Genomic DNA, 19,064 nt, shown 5'->3' with positions numbered 1-19,064 from the left:
TTGTGTACCACTGCTGGATTTACACTAAAGCGGCCAGTTGTTAGCTGAGAGGCATAAATTCAGTTTATTTGGAAAACCCATTGGTCTAGACATCACAGGTATCACGTTGATGCTCAAGGGAAAGATACCAATATCATCATGTGGAATGTTTAAAATTCTTACCTGGCTACCTAGACAGAAGCTAGAAGGAAATATATCAAGCTGCCAAGAGTAGCTCTCTCTCCGAGTACAGAGACTTCAGATGGTTTTAACTGTTTTTGCTTATCTAGCTTTCTGATTTTTCTACAATGACCACAGTTTATTTGTTAATGACCAAGAAAAGAACCACCAAGCTACCAACCAACACATCATTCTCCAGGGTAGGGAGGTGAAAGGCAAATGGGATAAGCCAGGCCCCCAGTGTGGCAGAAGCAGAGGCCTCAGAGCAGCTCCTGACTCTGCCAGACCTGGTTCTGGCCCCCGAGCCTGGAGGAATGCGGGAGTGTGGCTCACCCGGAGCCTTCCCGGTAAATAAGAACAGGCATCTGTGAGTCCTACGGTGCACTGCCCTTTCAACTATCACAAGTATAGCTTTGTGGTCAGAGTCCTACCTGTGCAATCAGACTGCCAGGGTAGGACACTGCACTCCATCACTTCCTGGGTGTGTGACCTTCAACAAGTCAATTAGCCTCTTTATTCCTGTTTTCTCATCTGTAAAGTAAGAATCACACAACCACCTACCTCCTAGCATGGCTGTGAGGATTAAAACAGACGATTCATGGCAAGGGCCCAGCATACAATAAGATCACAATAATGTAAGCCATTATTAGGTCTCTGCCATGAAACACCAGTCCTCAAGTGCCCTCCCCAAACCACGTGACTGCATCCCAAGACAACTAGAGAAGGGTCCAAAGAATAAAGCCTTTATTTTCCCTTCTTCTCTGCTGAAGTCAGAACTGGACACAGAGTTTGCTGTAAGCCCAGTGCTGCCAGGAGCCCCGGAAGGACAAGGGCAGCCCAGTAAAATATGTAATGTGTCCCAAGACCCCACACTACGGGCTAGAAATGCTTCTTTCAAAGTTACAGGATTTCTAGTTTCTTGCCACTGCCACGGCTGCCAGCCACTGCCTTTGGCAAGGAGGTGGGTGACTCAAGTGTGAGCTATAGGACTTGGCAAGAGGACACCAAACCAAAAGGCCTCCAGGCAGGAAGCTCCAAAAAGGGCCCCCTGCAGAAAGAGTTTGTCTACAGGCAGCCCTCGAGATCGAGATGGCATTCCGCTGTCACTAGCAAATTCAGGAAGAAGAGTGAATATTTCAAAGGTCCAATAGCACTTACCATTCTGCTTCAGAATTTTGAAAAACTTTTCTGGGGGGGCCAGGCTAAAGATACGACCACACTCTTAAAATCACTGCAGTGCCTTAACTACATGACATAAAGAACACCCCCCGCAGCCCTGCAAAGTTCAATATCAAATAAAATTGCAAAGAATTTCACGTCTATCTTGAAACAAAATGTATTACATTTGGATGCAATGAAATTTTCTTTCCCAAACTTAAAATTACCTCACTTTACCAAAGATATAAATAAACCTCCCAACGTCCATCTATGAGGAAATAATTACATTATTAACGTTAATTACATAGGTGAGTGTGTGCTGTGCTGTATAGGGTGATCAACTTGACCTGATTTGCCTAGAATGTCCTGGTTTTAGCACCAAAAGTCCCACATCCTCGAAAACCCCTCAGTCCTTGGCAAACCAGGAAGACTGGTCCCCCTAACACTGCAAGAAAATTGATGTGTGTTTTGTGAAGGGGAAAACAGAAGAGACAGTTAAAATGCAGAAGTACTCAATGCGAAGTCTGTTTGCAGCAACAGCTCCCAGTTCCTTTTCATAGTAAAAAAGAAAAAAAAAAAAAACACCACACTTGCCTCTCCCTTCCCCCTTTCTTTCTACTCTCCCAAAACAGAGTTAGGAAAAGGCATTTTCCTCCTCTTGCATGATGGAGATGTCAGCACAGGACTGACTGTTGAGGTGTTGACCGTCATCGCCAGCAAGCTCCCGCACCCAGCTTCAGCGGGACCGGAAACGTCACCTGCTTTCATGTACACGTGAGACTTATGTGATGTTACGAATCAATGTTACCTCACTTTAAAAAATAACAAAATAAAACTCAAAAAAACAAACAAAACCAAAATAATAAAACAAACAACTAGTGATTCAGGTTATCAACAGCAAGAATGTGTCCTCAAACTAAAAATCCAAGAACCCTGGCAAAAATAAGATCCACCTTGCAAATAGGGTGTTAAACAGATGAGAGGGAATTAACAAGTGACTGCTTTACAAACAGCTGAGTGGAGACCTAGGCACTCTTCTACAAACTCTAAGGCCCAGATTCAAAGCAGGTGGCTCCCTACGCACAATAGTGAAGCAAAGCTCCTGCGACAGGAGTTTAAGCAAAGGGTTTTTAAGCCTCTGGTGAGGTTAAGAACCAGCTTCTAAGAATTTAGTTTCAAACTGAAAGGTAAGACCATCTAAGGCAAGAAAGACCACACACTTCCTGGACCTAAAGCCTCGCAGAAACCATCACTGTTCACCACTCCATGGCACCCAGTCTACCTCCTCACCCAACCTCCCTCCGGTTTTGCCCCAAGATAGGCTGGCCATTTTTAGATGCTCTTGAATCTTAGAACTCCTTAGTTTCCCTTTATGCATCAGTAAATGGAACCAAATGAAGGTCATACAACTTCTTTCCCCCCCACAGTAATACTAGTTTGTTGGGGGAAGGGTTGGGATGTATTCAGAAACCCTTTAAAAGAGAAACTATCTTTGAAAGTCCTACTGTGATAAGTCCTGGAGAATAACTTCCTTTCTTTCTAAGACCAAGTACAGTTTTCACTAGTGTTGATCTGATTGAGGAGAGGATGCCTTCTTGTCAGCTTTTCAACACATCCAATGACAAGATGGAGGGAGGTATCTTAACCCCTAGAAGAAAGCACAGGAACCTGGAAGGCAGGAGCCAGGAGTGCATCTCTACCCTACAAGTCAACAGCTGGGTCCTTGAGGAAGACATGCTTCCCTTCTCTATACCTCAGTTTCTTCATTTAAAAAATCAAGGATCTGGGTGAAGATCATCTTTGGCATTCCTTCCAGCTCTAAAATTCTATGTGAAATTCCTCTGTGTATGTGAAAATGACAACGCCTATTAGAAGCATTTTTTTGTACTCTGAAGATGAAGATTTAGGCATTAACAGAGAAATATAGTAACTTGCACTGGCAAAGATAACAAGACCAAGGCAGACTAAACTTGGAAGATTTAAAACAAGCAAATGTCTAACAGTTGTTAAGTATGTGACCAAAAGGTTGAGGGGAAGCCTAAACTAGTATCAACTTACAAGCACTCTTCAATGCTCTGGAACCAATGCGAACAAGTAGATTCATCACGATTACCAGCTGCTGCTCCCCCTGCTAAATTTAACGATAACGTGAATTTTAATTCAGTGATCCCTCCCCCACACAAAAAAGAAAATTTTAAAAGCCTGAAAATACTTATGGAAAGCAAAGCAAAACTTTGACTCTAAAGGCAGGAGAAAAATTATCGTGGTGACTGACTGCATTTAAGTCGCAGGAAGTTCTGGCTGGATGCTGAGGACAGCGAGGCACGAGGCGCAACCCACTGGATAAGTATGAGATGTTTAACACCAAGAACTGGCATGTTTGACCGTGTGTGTCAAAGTCAAGACTGCCTTGCCGCCTACCAGGACCGCAAAACAATGTTCATTTCACTATCCATGAATAAATGGCAGAAGAAAAAAAAGCAAGCTGTTTCCTTTTTTCGTAGGACGAGCTGCAGAGTTTTGTCATGCAACTTGGTTGGGCGCCTGTGAGTGTCAATGCCCTCAGAGCAGCGGAGTCCGCAAAGGTAGGGTGTTTCCATTCCACAGACCTGAAGTGAGGACTGTCAACCGAGCCAGCAAATAGCCCCACCTTTCCGAGCAAAGGACTCCAGAGCTACCCTGTGCGGTAGCCCACAGTCTGTGAGTGAAGCCCCGGGCCGGACTTCACTCCTCTTGGGAGAGCCGCGCCAGGGGCCCCCATCGCGCACCACGCACACACAGCCTCTGGGCTACTAAAGAGGAAGTCAGGATGTCATGTCAAAAGGGTAAAGACAGCCCGACCACACGAGAGCCGCGGTATGGGCCGGTCTCCGGCTTGGCTGGGGGTCTCTTGGCTTGTCCCAGGCTGCCATCCCTTCTCCCTCTCCATCCACGGTCCTCCTCCCGGAGGCGCGGACCAGCCTCCCCTCGGCCCACCGGGGCTGGCGGAGCCCACGCTGCGCAGCGCCACAGGAGCCGGAGGAGCACCTCGAACCTCCCCTCCCCCTGCCCAGCCCGGGCCCTCGGACAACGCACTCCCGCGCACCCCCGCACGCCAGCGGGAGCCCCGCCGCCCCTTCCCCAGCCCCCGGGGCGCCCCGGCCGCCGAGCCGAGCGCGCAGTTCCGACGGCCCAGGGCGGGGACCGAGCCGGGGAGCAGAGCTGCAGCCGCCGGCTTTCGGAGCAGCCGGCGGCCGCACACACTCCTCCCCTTCGCCGCGAGTAAACAGCTCGCTGGCATGCTCCGCGCCGCGCCCCCATCCCCCCGCCGCGGCTCCGCGCCGCCCCGCGCGCCGGCGCCGCCGCCCCCTACCTGGTCGGTGAGTTTGAGCACTGCCATTCTTCCGCTCCTTGGCGCGCACACACATACAGGTCCCCGGCCCGCAGATGTCACGCCAGGAGCCGGGGAAGCGGAAGGGACTGCCAGGGGAAAGGAAAAAAAATCTGGCTCCCGAATTTGACAGCCCTCCCCCTGCTCCTCCTCCGCCGCCTCCTCCTCCTCCCGCCGAGAGGCTGACACTGGCTAGTAGGGTTTGCAGCCGAGCCCGCCCGCCTTTATACAGGAAGTACCGGCTGCTGCCAGCCGGGCCGCCACTGACATCACCGCGCGCTGCCTCGCTCGCCGCCTCGACGCCTGGGCCGACGCTGCCTCCTGCCGCCCGCGGCCGCGCCTCGCAACCCGCGGCCCTCGGCGCCCGCCCACGCCCGCGCCCGCGCCCTCCCCCGCCCCCGCCCCCGGCGCGCCGCCGTGGGGCCGGACTGCCGCCTGCTTCCGCACCTGCACTCTGCGCAGGGGTGAGCGGGACCGGGGCCCGTGGCCGCCCCCGCTGCCCCCACCTAGGGCATGCACGATTAGAGGCCCCTCTCCCGGGGGGCTGATCGTGACCCCCCCCACCCTCGCCCTGTCTCACACAAACACCCACAAACACAACCTGACGAGCAAGCCCTGTGGACACACCCCGAGGGACAAGAAAGGCTGCACTCACACGCAGCCAACTTCAACCCTGGAGATTGGATCACACGCCTTCCCCTAAACCTCTCCCCCTAATCCGGAATCAGACTGCACAGCACTTCAACTTATCCCACCTGGGCAAGGGGCCACTATGCTGATGCTCTCTTTGTGTAATACGGGAAGGCCCCGACGCTAATTCTTTAGCGAGTGTTTGTCAAACATTTGGAGGGTGGGGACAAGGGCTCTGGCCCTTGCATCTTGTTCTCCGGCCACCTCCCAGTTGGACACGCGCAGAACCCCATCATTAAATTCAAACTTTGGGTGTTGATTTGGGGAGGAAGGAGGTGGAGCGGAGTTACCAGAGAAGAAAAGAGGTCTTAAATTACCGCATTAATTGGGCTTTTGAGGATTTCCACCGGTTCTGACTCATTCATTTCTACAAAATCCAGTTACCATGCTCTTCAACAGATAGAAGACCCAGCTGTCAAACAGCATGGGATACACGCACAACGGTAATAGTCATAATCAGAGTAAAGTGTTAATACTTGTGGAATCTGAAGCAAACGCTTATTCATTTAATAACCATGTACTGAGTGCTGACTTTGTACCGGATACTGGCTTGACACGGTAGGGGAGCATAAACATCTAAGATACCTAGTCTTAGGAGGTCTCTGACATAAATAGTCATCACTAATGAATGTAATTACAGAATGAGATAAGGGATCACAGGGGGAAAATAATACTTGTGAAGGAATCCATGACAGAGGAATCAGGCCAGACTGGTAGGTGAGGATGGGCTTCCCTGAGAAAGAGACAAAGAGTTGAGATTCTTCAGGAGAAAGGGTTAAGTGGGCAAGTGTATGGGGTGATGCTCCCAGGCAGCCCCACGTGCCCCTGGCATGCCATGGAACAAACCTACAGTTGAACGGCAAACCAAAACCACAGTATCTACCCTTCATTCACAAACCAAATGTGGACTCTTCCTCCCCACTTTCAGAACCTCCCCAAAGAGTCTCTGTGAGAAAGGAGAGGAGGGATGGTAGCTTTTGCTTAGTATCCTCCCATTTATTGTCTAACCATGGGCTTGGAATTCAGTCACACAGGCAAGGGGAACCAAGAAAGCACTCTCCTGGCTTCCACTCCACTATCCTCAGTGATGCACAGAGACAAAAAAAATTTCACTCCAAGGCCTCCCTCAAACACAAAATAGTTTGCTTTTGCTGCATCTATGAAGCAGTTCTTCAGTGCTGTTGTTGGTATATCTATTTATTAATATCATCCTGCATGGCTTTGTAACTGAACAGGACACTGACTTCTCTACCTAAATATAGCTGTCTTTCAGAAGAGTGATAACATATGATTTGATTTGGCAGATGTACTCAAGATCCACTTGCTTCATCATGGGCATGCCTACAGGTAAGTTCTTGGGACCTGGTTTGAAAGGAGGAGCAAGCAGTTCTCAACCCTTTCAGACCCATCATCCCTTTTTATAACTAGTATTTTTAACACTCATTACTATGAAATGAAATCCATAGGAAATTTACCTACCTATGCAAATTTCCCTCCAAATCAATATAATGTCCTAATTGTATAATAAAGGAAAAATAAAAGGGAAGCAATTTATAATTAATGTGTATTTCAATAAGTAAATGCTATAGCACAACTCGATTGGAAGACAAATAGTAAGATGCTTGCACCTGTATGTAGAACCATTGTGAATGAGAGAACGACAAACGCAATCCAACTTGAATGTTTTATTAGCAACTCACATATCAACATTGGTGTTGTCATTGGTGACATGATTTTGTGAAAGGTTGAATAGTTCCTGGTCAAGTTCCAAACAAAATAAAGAGCGGAAGATTAAGCTAAATTTGCTGATATGGGTGCATTTACCAGAAAGTCTGGATTTAATGTGTGAGCTCATGAATTGAAAGTAACTCCAACAGTTTGCTTCATTGGTTAAAAAAACTCAGACTCAGTGGTGGTCTATATTTGATGAGACGGAGATGACAGAATGTCCCTGGTACAACGTAGAGGAAAAAAAATCCAAAGGTTTATGGAGACGGGAATGTTGGAGTGATTTTATCATGCATACTGTATACCCACCCCCAAACTATAAACCCCTACAGTAAGGCATTGAAAAATACATTAGTGGGACTTCCCTGGTGGCGCAGTGGCTAAGAATCCGCCTGCCAATGCAGGGGACACAGGTTCAAGCCCTGGTCTGGGAAGATACCACATGCCACGGAGCAGCTAAGCCCGTGTGCCACAACTATTGAGCCTACACTGTAGAGCCCACGAGCTACAACTACTGAGCCCGCGTGCCACAACTACTGAAGCCTGCGTGCCTAGAGCCCGTGCTCGGCAACAAGAGAAGCCACCGCAATGAGAAGCCCACGCACCGCAACCAAGGGTAGCCCCCGCTTGCTGCAACTAGAGAAAGCCCGCATGCAGCAATGAAGACCCAACGCAGCCAAAAATAAATAAATAAAAATTTTTTTAAAAAGGAAAATACATTAGTAAGGGGAGCACCAGAAAAGCTCTGTGGTAACTGGATATGATGGTGGGAGATGCTTCCATTGAGACGACTCCCTGATTTCTGCGAGAGTGGGATCCTGGGATGTCAAAGGCCAAGTGGCAGCACTTAACTGGCAGGGACCAGGCAGACACTTACTATACTGGGTAGCAGGGACAAAGTGGTACTCAAAGGTCGTGACCTACAGGGATATTTCGTAATGCCCTAGGTGGCCACAGGAATTAAATATATGGAGAGACTTCTGAAATATTCTTTGATTTCTTTAACAAGCAAAACTCTAGGTCTGCTGCCTGAAACCTGACTTGAGCCATCAAATGAAATCATTCTTCTCATCCAGTTTCCATACCTCAGCCAGTTCACAGACACAGAGACCTTGATTGAAAGGGTAGCTGGTCCCCTTGAAGAAGAATCTTGCAGCATTGCCATAAATATATATACAAATCTTCATCCAAGCCTTCCCCAGGGGAACCTGATGCCATTTATTAGGGTGACCATACACTGGGAAAAAGGAAGTACCCATCTATTTCAAGGATTATTTGATATTGTTTCTGAATTAATGTTAATTCCTGAGGATCCAAAAATATCACTGGGTCCACCAATCAAAGTGCAGCCTTATGGTAGTCAGATGGTAAATGGAGTTTTCACCCAAGTATATATCACCATGGATCCAGTGGGTTTGCAGACCCACCCTGTGGTTATTGCCCTACCTTTTTTTTTTTTGGCGGTACGCGGGCCTCTCACTGTTGTGGCCTCTCCCGTTGCGGAGCACAGGCTCCGGACGCGCAGGCTCAGCGGCCATGGCTCATAGGCCCAGCCGCTCCGCGGCATGTGGGATCCTCCCGTACCGGGGCACGAACCCGTGTCCCCTGCATTGGCAGGCGGACTCTCAGCCACTGTGACACCAGGGAAGCCCCTGCCCTACTTCTTGAATATATAATTAGAATTGACATGCCCAATTACTGGCAGAATCACCACATTATTTCTCTGACCTACAAAGTGAAAGCTATTGTAGTAGGAAGGGCCAAGTGGAAGCCTCTGGAAATTTCCTCTTGCTACCAGGATAGAAAACCAAAAGCAATACCATATCCCTGGAGAGATATAGAAATTAGGACCACCATAAAAGATGTGGATGATGCAAAAGTGGTGATACTATCACTTCCCACTCTTAACACACCTGTTTGACCTATCTAGTGGCAGGTGGATTTTAGAGAATAATTATGAATTGTTATGAACTTAATCAGATGGTAATGCCAGTTGCAACTGCAATTCTATATGTGCTATCTTCATCTATTCCAATTTGCACTAAATCTATTTTCTTTTATGTGGCGAGGCCAGCAGCATACCTTTATAGTCTTGTCTGTGGGATATAAACTCCTTTGCTCTCTGTCATAATCTAGTCTGCAGAGATCTTGATCACTATGTTAGATTCGTCAAGCTGATTAGACCTAATAAACAGGAAGTAACAAATACTTTAGACTTTTTTTTTTTTTTTGGCCATGCACGCGACATGCAGGATCTCAGTGCCCCGTCCAGGGATGGAAACTGTGCCCCCTGCAGTGGAAGTGCAGAGTCTTAACCACTGGACTGCCAGGGAAGTCTTAAAATTCACCATCTTAGTGAAGTTTCTGGAGATCCAAGTGATCTGAAAGATATCAAGATATCCCTCCAAGGTGAAAAACAAGTTGCTGCACCTTGTACCACCTACCACTAAAAATGAGACACAATACTTGTTGGGCCTCTTTGGATTTTGGAAGAAATATATACTGCATTTGAGTGTGGTGCTCTGACCCATCTACCCAGTAACTCATAAGGCTGGCATTTTTTATCAGGAGTAAAGAAAAAGAAGACTCTGTAACAGGACTTTATGATCCAGAGGAATCCCATGGTACTTGAAGTGTCTGTGGCAAATATATATATATATACATCTGCCACTGGCAAACTCTAACAGAAGATCCACAATGCAGCTTTCTTTAGTTTCACTGCAAAGCCATGCCCTCTTCTGCAGATAACAATTCTCCACTTGAGAAACTGTACCTAGCTTGCTACTGAATTTGAACGACTGGCCATGAGACATCAAGTGACTGTGCAACCTCAGCTGCCCATTATGAACTGGATGTTATCTGACCCATCAGCCCATAAGGTTGGGCATGCACTAGAGCAATCCCTCATCAAATGGAAGTGGTATGTAAGAGAGAGCTTGAGCTGGTCCAGAAAGCACAAGTTGCCTTAGCCAGTGACTTAGATTCCTTTGATTCTTACTCCTGGTATATTGCCTCCTCATCATCTTCAATCAGTTAACTGGTTTACATACAGTTCTCCTCAGTACACTGGCACAAGCTGGAAGTGGTCTGTTCTAGCATTAGAACTCCCATGAGGGATGCCCCTGATGGTAGTACTGAAGGGAAATTCTCTCAGCACAAAGAATGTCCTGCAGTGCATTGGGTGTCTACTTTGTCTGGATTGAGAGATGGCCAGAGGTATAGACCTACACTCATTCATGGGCAATAGCTGATGGTTTTCCTGAATGGTCAATAACTTTACATACAGTTCTCCTCAATACACTAGACCTACACTCATTCATGGGCAATAGCTGATGGTTTTCCTGAATGGTCAATAACTTTACATACAGTTCTCCTCAATACACTAGACCTACACTCATTCATGGGCAATAGCTGATGGTTTTCCTGAATGGTCAATAACTTGGAAAGAAAAGATTGGGAGACTGATGACAAGGAGGTCTAGGGAAGAGGTATATGGATGCACTTCTCAGAGTGGGCACAAAGTGTGAGGATATTTGTGTACACCAAAGGGCATCCACTCAGAGAAGGCTTTCAAAATCAGGGGGATGACACATTTGATGGAGTTGGCCTCTTTTCCCCCCTACTGCAGTGCTTGCACAAAGTAGCCATGCAGTCAGGAGCAAAGGATATTCATGGGCTCAAGAACATGGGCTTCCCCACAGTAAGGTTCATATCTACCAACATCAGAGATCACACATTGAGTTCCAATATGGCACTATTTCCAGGAGAAAATAGCCAGTAACCTAGTAACAGATTGATTGATTATACTGGACCCCTTCCATCATGGAAGGGACAGCTATTTGTCTTCCTGGAATAAACACATATTTTGGATATAGATTTGCTTTCTATGCTCAGAATATTTCTGATATTATTACCAACCATGAACTCATTATACCTTACTCACTGTTATGATATTCTACATATTACTTCTTTCCAGGGAACTCATTTCATAGTAAAAGAAATGCAGCAATGGACTCGTGCAAATGGAATTTGGGGGGGGAGGACGGTGCCACACTGCACAGCTTATGGGATCTTAGTTCCCTGACCAGGGATTGAACCTGGGTACTCAGCAGCGAAAGTGCAGAGTCCTAACCACTGGACCACCAGGGAATTCCCTGGAATTTGCTAGTCTTATCATATGCCCCACCAGCCAGAAGCTCCTGGAAGGATGATGGAATAGCCCACTGAGTTCTGGTGCCAGTTAGGAAATAACATGTTAAAAACTGAAGTTCCGTTGTATAGGATGCAGTATATGCTTTGAGTCAGTGCCAATACATAGTACTGTTTCTTTCAAAATACACAGGTTCAAGAATCAAGGGGTGGGGAAGGTGGAAGTGGTTCCTCTCATCATTATACCCAATAATCCACTCACACAATTTCTGTTTCCAGTTCCTGTAACTTTGAGCCCTGATGGTTTGGAGATTTTACTTCCCAACAGAGGAATATTTCCACCAGGGATCACAACTATGGTTCCACTGAGGTTGAGGTTGAGATGGTACCTCGGCACTTTGGGCTCCTCATACTATAGAAAAAAATCAGGTGAAGAAGGGGGTGCTGTCCTGGCTGGGGTGATTGGTTCCAATTGCCAAGAGGAAATTGGCTTTGCTGCTTCACAGTGGGGACAGGGAAGACTATGGGGACAAAAGGAGTGCATTCTTGGGCTTCCCTGGTGGCGCAGTGGTTGAGAGTCCGCCTGCCGATGCAGGGGACACGGGTTCGTGCCCCGGTCTGGGAGGATCCCACATGCCGCGGAGCGGCTGGGCCGTGAGCCATGGCCGCTGAGCCTGCACGTCCGGAGCCTGTGCTCTGCAACGGGAGAGGCCACAACAGTGAGAGGCCCGCGTACCGCAAAAAAAAAAAAGGGTGCATTCTTGATTTTCTGTGATACCTCTTAGCACTTCCGTGTCCTATAGTAAAAGTTAATGGAAAGCTACTATAATTTTTTTTAAAAGAGTTTAAAAGTAGATTCACACCCTTCAGGAATGAAGGTGTGAGTCTTGCACACTTTTAGTTCTGGTAACTAAACTTTTCCCTTTGTTCCCCAGCCCAATTGATGCCTCTGCTTCCCTCTTTGCTTTTTCAGTCCTCCAACACCTGTTTCAGCAATTCTCCATATTAAATTATTTGTGGTTTGTTTTCCCGACTAGATCCTGTCTGCTACAACAACAGAGGTGCATCCCTGAATTTAAAAAAAATTCACTGAATATTAAAACCATATAAAACAAAACAAAAATATTATGTTTACATGTAAAGTGGGTTAAGCTCTAGGCTAAGATAATTAAAAACAGATTTTTTTCACCTACATGAATATTCAGTGGGACATTTGAAATTCGACATTGCATGACACCTAGTATCTCTGATCCCCACCAGATAAATGCTTGGGACTTCCCTACTCTTTGTGACAACCAAATACACTCCCTCAAATTTCAAAAATATTCCCTAAGAGGCAACCCTCAGATCTACTGTACTGCAGTGATCACTACCTATGATTTTAATAAATCCACCCAACTTACTATGTCACATTTCACCATGGTTGTTTTCTTTACTTGAGTTATGTTTTTTTTTTTGGCCACACCACGTGGCATGTGGGATCTTAGTTCCCAACCAGGGATCGAACCGTGCTCTGTGCCATGGAAGCATAGTAGTCTTAACCACTGGACCGCCAGGGAAGTCCCCTGACTTATGCATCTTAAACTTGTATAAATATAAATACACACATAAATATATGCTTGCCTATATACCCATGTATGTCTATATGAATAAATATGCCTGTGAATATACAAAACATATGAATGTATAATGTATATCACTGTAGTGGACGCTGTGGTGTGCCACCCAGTTCCTACCTTCAAGACCAAAGCCCTCGCTCCACCAACTCCTGAGAATGTTGCCTGCTGACAGCCTGCATTTGTCTTCCCCACAAGAACTGGCCTCAGCCAAGTGTAATCGCCTCACCCGAGATTACAACACCTCCCTGGAGGTATTGCTATCCAGTGAGTGGAAGGGAACAGAGGCCCAACCCCCTAACCTCAATTTGGGACATTTTAGCCCCAGAGCTCCCCCAGGATCATCTGAGGCCTATGCTGCAACTTCATAGTAGATCAGCTTCTCCCTCATTCCCCACAGGTGGTGACCCTAAAAACCAATAAATCCCAGCATGCCAGTCTCCACCTCAGAGACTGTTCCTGAGAAACCCGACCCAACGTAATCATCTATTTTGACTTCACGCTGGTGGTTTAGATAGTTGATCCCCTGTTTGTAAAAAAATCAGAGCCACCCTCCCAGCCTAGGTGAAAGCCACTAGCAGAGCTGTGTAAATGACTGCCGAATGAGGATAAATTTTGAATGAGGTTACCTCACTATGTCAGTGTGGAGACTTTTCAGTTTTGAAGCTGGTGTGGCCTTTGATGGAACAGTTAAGCCACAGGAGGTTCCAGGGTATCAGGGCTACAGGTGATCCCCACAAAGCACAACCCGGGGCCTAGCAGTCGAGGCTAAGGAGATTAGGAAGTTTTGTCAGTGTATTTTTATAAGTTTTCATTTATAAGCGCTATTTATTTCTGCACACACCATGCTTCCTGGATTCTAAACAGCCATGGGGTTTATGTTTGTACCAATGGTTTAATAGTACTTTTTCAGGGAGGAGAAGATGAAATATTTCCACCCCATTAAATGATCCATATTAACGAGTCAACACATATGAAGCACTTAGTACCTTGTACAAAGCCAGTGCAAGATGAATGCTAGCCATTATATCTATTGTTGTAAAATGTGAAAAGATGACATCTTAGAATTGAAGAAATATAGTAGTTTTTTAAAATAAATATTGTAAAATTATTTTCGGTGTTAATTTATTGGAAGTTATGTTCTTTAGACCAGGGAATGCCTTCCGCGGCTCTTGTTCTTTACTGTCCTTGACCTTCTAGCACACGTGTAATTAGTAGCATTCAGTGTAGTACCTCATTGTTTTATTTGCTATTATTCATCTATTGTATTTAATTGTTCTGTGAGCATCAATTTTCTAATGACTTTTTGTATTTTATTTTGTACTTGTTTTGTTTCCCTTATTATGTTAGAAACTTCTAGTGGGCACTGACCATGGCTTATACTTCTTTGGTATCCCCTATAGTGCTGGCTACTAAGTACAAATTCGATAAATAATGGCACACTATCTGATTTTAAAAGCATGAAAGTGGAGGGAATGATGGCTGCAAATGTAGTAATTCTACTCAATATGTACTAAGATTTTTTTCTTTAAATACTTACTCAAAATCCTACTTTCCTCCCCAAAGTGTAAAAGTCAGCAACACAAAAAACTTTTCAGATGTAGAACAAAGTAGAAAGAGCTAAGTTATTACAGTGATTTAGAAACAAAGTATTTAAAGTTTTCCTGTGAGGGGTTGCTACAATGAATATTGCATTTGCTCTGGGTTAAGGCTTCCATTGTTTACTGTGGTTTCTAAAATTCCATTTATTTTCAACTTTTTTAGACAGCTGTGTTGGAAAAGCAAATCAAAAACAAGAGATGAGAAAGACTCACCTTAAAATACAAAGGGATGGGCAATAAAGGAGAGAAGAGAAGCTGCAAAGAAATGTCAAAGAGGTGAAGTCGGTGGAGGTATCTCCATTAAAAGAGAAACCCCTCCCTGGTGGCGCAGTGGTTGAGAGTCCGTCTGCCGATGCAGGGGACTCGGGTGCATGCCCCGGTCCGGTCCGGGAAGATCCCACATGCCGTGCGGAGCGGCTGGGCCCGTGAGCCATGGCCGCTGAGCCTGCTCATCCGGACCCTGTGCTCCGCAGCGGGAGAGGCCACAACAGTGAGAGGCCCGCGTACCGCAAAAAAAAAAGAGAAACTCCTGATGGGGCATTTTAACATGCAGTGGTGGTCCTTCAGCTTCACTGGGACGCTGTAGAATCCGAGGCACCATTCTCAACCTTCCTCCAGAAAAATGATTATGCAAATTCACAAAATTTGTTAACTGCCCCTCTTTCTTCTCCTTCACAGCCAAACTTCTCACAAGGGATGTCTCTTTTTTCTTATCTCCCCTTCCTCACCTCCACATCCCTCTCCAACTCCCCTGAGCCACTCCCCTGAAAACATAGCAGCTCTGACCAGCTCCACTCGGGCACATGCTGACAAACACTTTGTCTTTGGCCCAGAATGCATTTCTGTGTCTCAGGGCAACCGTATTTCTCCTGATCTCCATACCATCCAACTCCTCTCTTGGATGTGGCAAAATCACCTCATACACGGCATATCCAAAAAGAATTAATAATGTTCCCCTAAACCCATTCCTCCTCCTGTGTCTCCATCTCAGTAAATGACACTACCATGGACCTAGTTTGGTCTAAAAACAAAAGCTGAGGCTCTTCCAGGTCTGATCAATTCTGGTTTTGTCATATCTTTTAAATCTATCACTTATTCTGATACCAATCTCCAGGACTTCACTTCAGGACAGTCTCCATGTATACCCACCTTATTGGAGCAGCCTCCTAGCTGGTTTCCCTGGATCTATTCTCCATCCCACAGGCAGTACAATCTTTCTAAACTGCAAGCCTGATCAAGTCACTCTCCTTCAATGGCTTTCCATTACCTTCAGGCTATTGGCAAACACCTTAGCATGCTTGGTTTTCAAAGTCCTGCACTCTCCCCACCCACCCTTCTTCTTGCAGGGAAGCCAGGTTGCTCAATTCTGGAGCCACCATTTCCATCCTGGTCTATGTGAATGATGACTGCTGGAGTAGTGCAGTGCACAACCTGTGAGATTAAACATGGCAGCCTCGCCTCTTTCTCACACATCGTATACTGTGCTAAAAGCAGCTTCCCTGACACATCGTATTTCCCCTCACTCTGAGCCTTTGCATATCGCTGTTTCCCATTTATAATTTCGTCCAACTCCATGTCGTCTTCATCTGGTTAATTGTACTCGTCCTTTAGATCTCAATTTAGATATCACTTACCAAGAAAGCTCTCCCTTACTCACACTGTCTCCCAGTTTTGGAATAAGAATTTCCCTAAGGCTTATGTTTAGTGCCCTCTGCTTAAATCCTATTTTTGTACTTATCCCTTGATCCTATAATTGTCTGTTTACTTTCTTGACTCCTCTTTTAGAGCAGGGACTGTGTTTTACTTACTTTTGTGTCTCTAGTTCATTGTACAGAGTCTGGCACATGGTAGATACAAAGTAAATACTTTTGAATGAATGCAACTTTCGGTAAATCGTTTAACCTAACTAAACCTTAGTTTATGGCTGGTCAAATAAGGCTAAGAATGTCTGTCCTCAATATTTTACAGAACAATATGACAAAATGTATGTGAAAGATGCTTTGAAAGTGGAAAGAAATAAAGAGATGGGAGAGAGAACAATTGTCATGGCATTACCATAAAGAGAAAGTGACAAGGAAAGGGATGATTCTAAGGAAAGGCATGAGACATACCGTTCCACTCCATCATGTGTAAGACTTTAATGCCTGTGCTGCTGAAGTGAGCACAGATTCTGTGCCTTGTCTTAAATTAGAATGAGCAGCCATAGTGCTTCAAAGAGACAACAAGTGGGAAATGAGGAATGTAGTAAAGAAGCCATTGTATCAGTTCATCAACTGGTCATACGATCTGTGAGATACAAATAATTATTTCTTTCTTGAAGACCAAGCTGTTCATAATGGTGTACCCAGGGCTCAGGAAATCACAGGATAAACTCAGTTCTTCTTCCTGGAACATCATTTTTACTTGATGATTCAGGAAATTAAATCATTTACTTGGTAAGTAACCTGAAGCAGTATTTTCATATTTATATAAATAAATGGGTATGTTATAGCTTGGACTGTAGCACTTGCATACCTCTTTTAAATAAACCTAAGACTTCAAACATTTTGTATTTCCAGTGGACAATAGTCCCACACTGTCTCCCTTCACTCCCCCTACCAAACCTCCATACTCCCAAGCCCTAGGAGTAAGTCTTTACCCAGCTATGCTCTTGGGATGCTTAGGAAAAGTTTAATAAGTACTGCTTTTAGAACTCTGGTAGGCTTCCATACTGCTGAAATGAAACAGAGACAGAAGAACCTTCAGCAAATATGCTCAGTTCATTTACCACAAGTTTATAGTTGAGCATTGATTTGTGTGTCTGTTCTTTGCTCCTTGCTTGCCCATTGCACTGGTCAGCAATTTTGTAAATATTGATCACGAGTCCCCAGAAGAATCGAAAAAAATTTTAATGCAGCAGAATCCATATTAACTTAACACTCAACAAGGAAAGAATTCGAACTCCATATCCCCTTGACATTTGGCCAGCAGAATCATAATTTTTGCATATAAACGTCAACATATTATATCTAAAGGAAGGGGAAAAGGGAACTAACATTTTCTGAGCCTCTACTATATACCAGGCACAGTGCCAGGTGCTGTACGTTCCCTCACCATCCTCCCTCACCACCCCAGACACACTTAATCCTGCCTCCCTTTGTATGATTCCTGTACTTTATCTAATCTCTTACTACTTGGTCTAACACTTTAAATATTGATGATTTGTTTGTTTCTCACTCTACTGTGAACTCCTTGAGGGCAGGTCCATGTCAAATTCATCTTTTTATCTCAAGCACATTCAGTGCCTGGTCCCATAATATTCACTCAGTCAAATTTTTATTAACTGAACTAAAATTATATCTTCTAATGTATAAGATGTTGTTAAGAAGATAATTCTTTCATACTCCAAAAATTCTTCTCTAAATCACCTTGAACAGATTCATCAGCCACTAAAGAAATATAGAGCATAGCAGTTATATCAGTTTTTTGCCATTTTCAGGTCCTGGAACATTTCCAAGTCTCCTTCCTGTCCCCCAACAGTAACAACAACAACAAATATATATAATCATATATGATTAGCATATAAAATAATAAACCATACACACTTTTTAATTATCTTTGCAAAGCACTCTTTTCAATAATATGTTAAGTAATCTGTGAAATATATCTTTAAAAAACAATCACTAAGTGTAAATGTCCCCTATTTCAGTGGCTTTAACAAATGACAACAAACAGGACCAAATGGTGCAGCCACTATGGAAAACAGTATGAAATATTAAAAACAGAACTGCCATATGATCCAGCAATTCCACTTCTGGGTATTTTTCCAAAGAAAACAAAAACACTCATTGGAAAAGATACATGCACCCCCATGTTCATTGCAGCATCATTTACAATAGCCAAACTATGGAGGCAACCTAAGTGTCCACCAACAGATGAATGGATAAAGAAGTTGTGAGATATATATACATATATATATGTATATATATACACACACACATATATATATATACATACACACACACACACACACACACACATATATATATAAGGGAATACTACTCAGCCATAAAAAATGAAACCTTGGACTTCCCTGGCGATCCAGTGGTTTAGAATCTGCGCTTGCACTGCAGGGGGCACAGGTTCAATCTCTGGTCGGGGAACTAAGATCTGGCATGCCACGTGGTGGGGCCAAAAATTACAAAAAAAAAAGAAGGAAATCCTGCCATTTGTGACAACATGGATGTAGCTAGAGGGTATTACGTTAAGTGAAATAAGTCAGACAGAGGAAGACAAATATCATGCTATCTCACTTAAATGTGGAATCTAAAAACAAACAAACCAACCAAACAAAATGAATAGACTCATAGTTACAGAGAACAAACAGGTAGTTGCCAGAGGGGAGAGGGTGTGGGTGTGGGTGAAATAGATGAAGGGGATTAAGAGGTACAAACCTCCCGTTACAAAATAAATAAGCTATGGGGCTGTAATATATGGCATAATAAATATCATCAATAATACTGTAATAATTTGCTATAGGGACGGATGGTTACTAGACCTATCATGGTGATCATTTTATAATGTATGCAAATGTCAAATCACTATGTAGTACAC

General features: G+C 44.7%; 1 protein-coding gene across 7 annotated transcripts in view; it reads right to left on the bottom strand.

Moving 5' to 3' along the window:
• ANKRD44 (ankyrin repeat domain 44) overlaps window positions 1-4,861 on the bottom strand; it is a 327,191-nt gene extending 322,330 nt beyond the window's left edge. For 2 of the 7 annotated variants that reach the window (XM_089916548.1, XM_089916546.1), the window contains exon 1: window positions 4,670-4,861. In XM_089916548.1, coding sequence (XP_089772674.1) covers window positions 4,670-4,696 — 27 coding nt within the window. In that variant the 5' untranslated portion in view covers window positions 4,697-4,861. Of the gene's footprint in view, window positions 1-3,375; window positions 3,449-4,669 lie in introns of all 7 variants that reach the window. The other 5 variants (XM_089916544.1, XM_089916547.1, XM_022567308.3 and 2 more) reach the window with 3 other exon arrangements.
• Window positions 4,862-19,064: the final 14,203 nt, after the last annotated feature.

The sequence above is a fragment of the Delphinapterus leucas genome, chromosome 8, assembly GCF_059928025.1.
Source record: "Delphinapterus leucas isolate spDelLeu-1000000601 "Yukka" chromosome 8, BTC_Dleu_Yukka2, whole genome shotgun sequence".
NCBI lineage: Eukaryota > Metazoa > Chordata > Mammalia > Artiodactyla > Monodontidae > Delphinapterus > Delphinapterus leucas.
The sequence above is the reverse complement of the archived record's forward strand: the minus strand, read 5'-3'. Positions and strand labels throughout refer to the sequence as shown.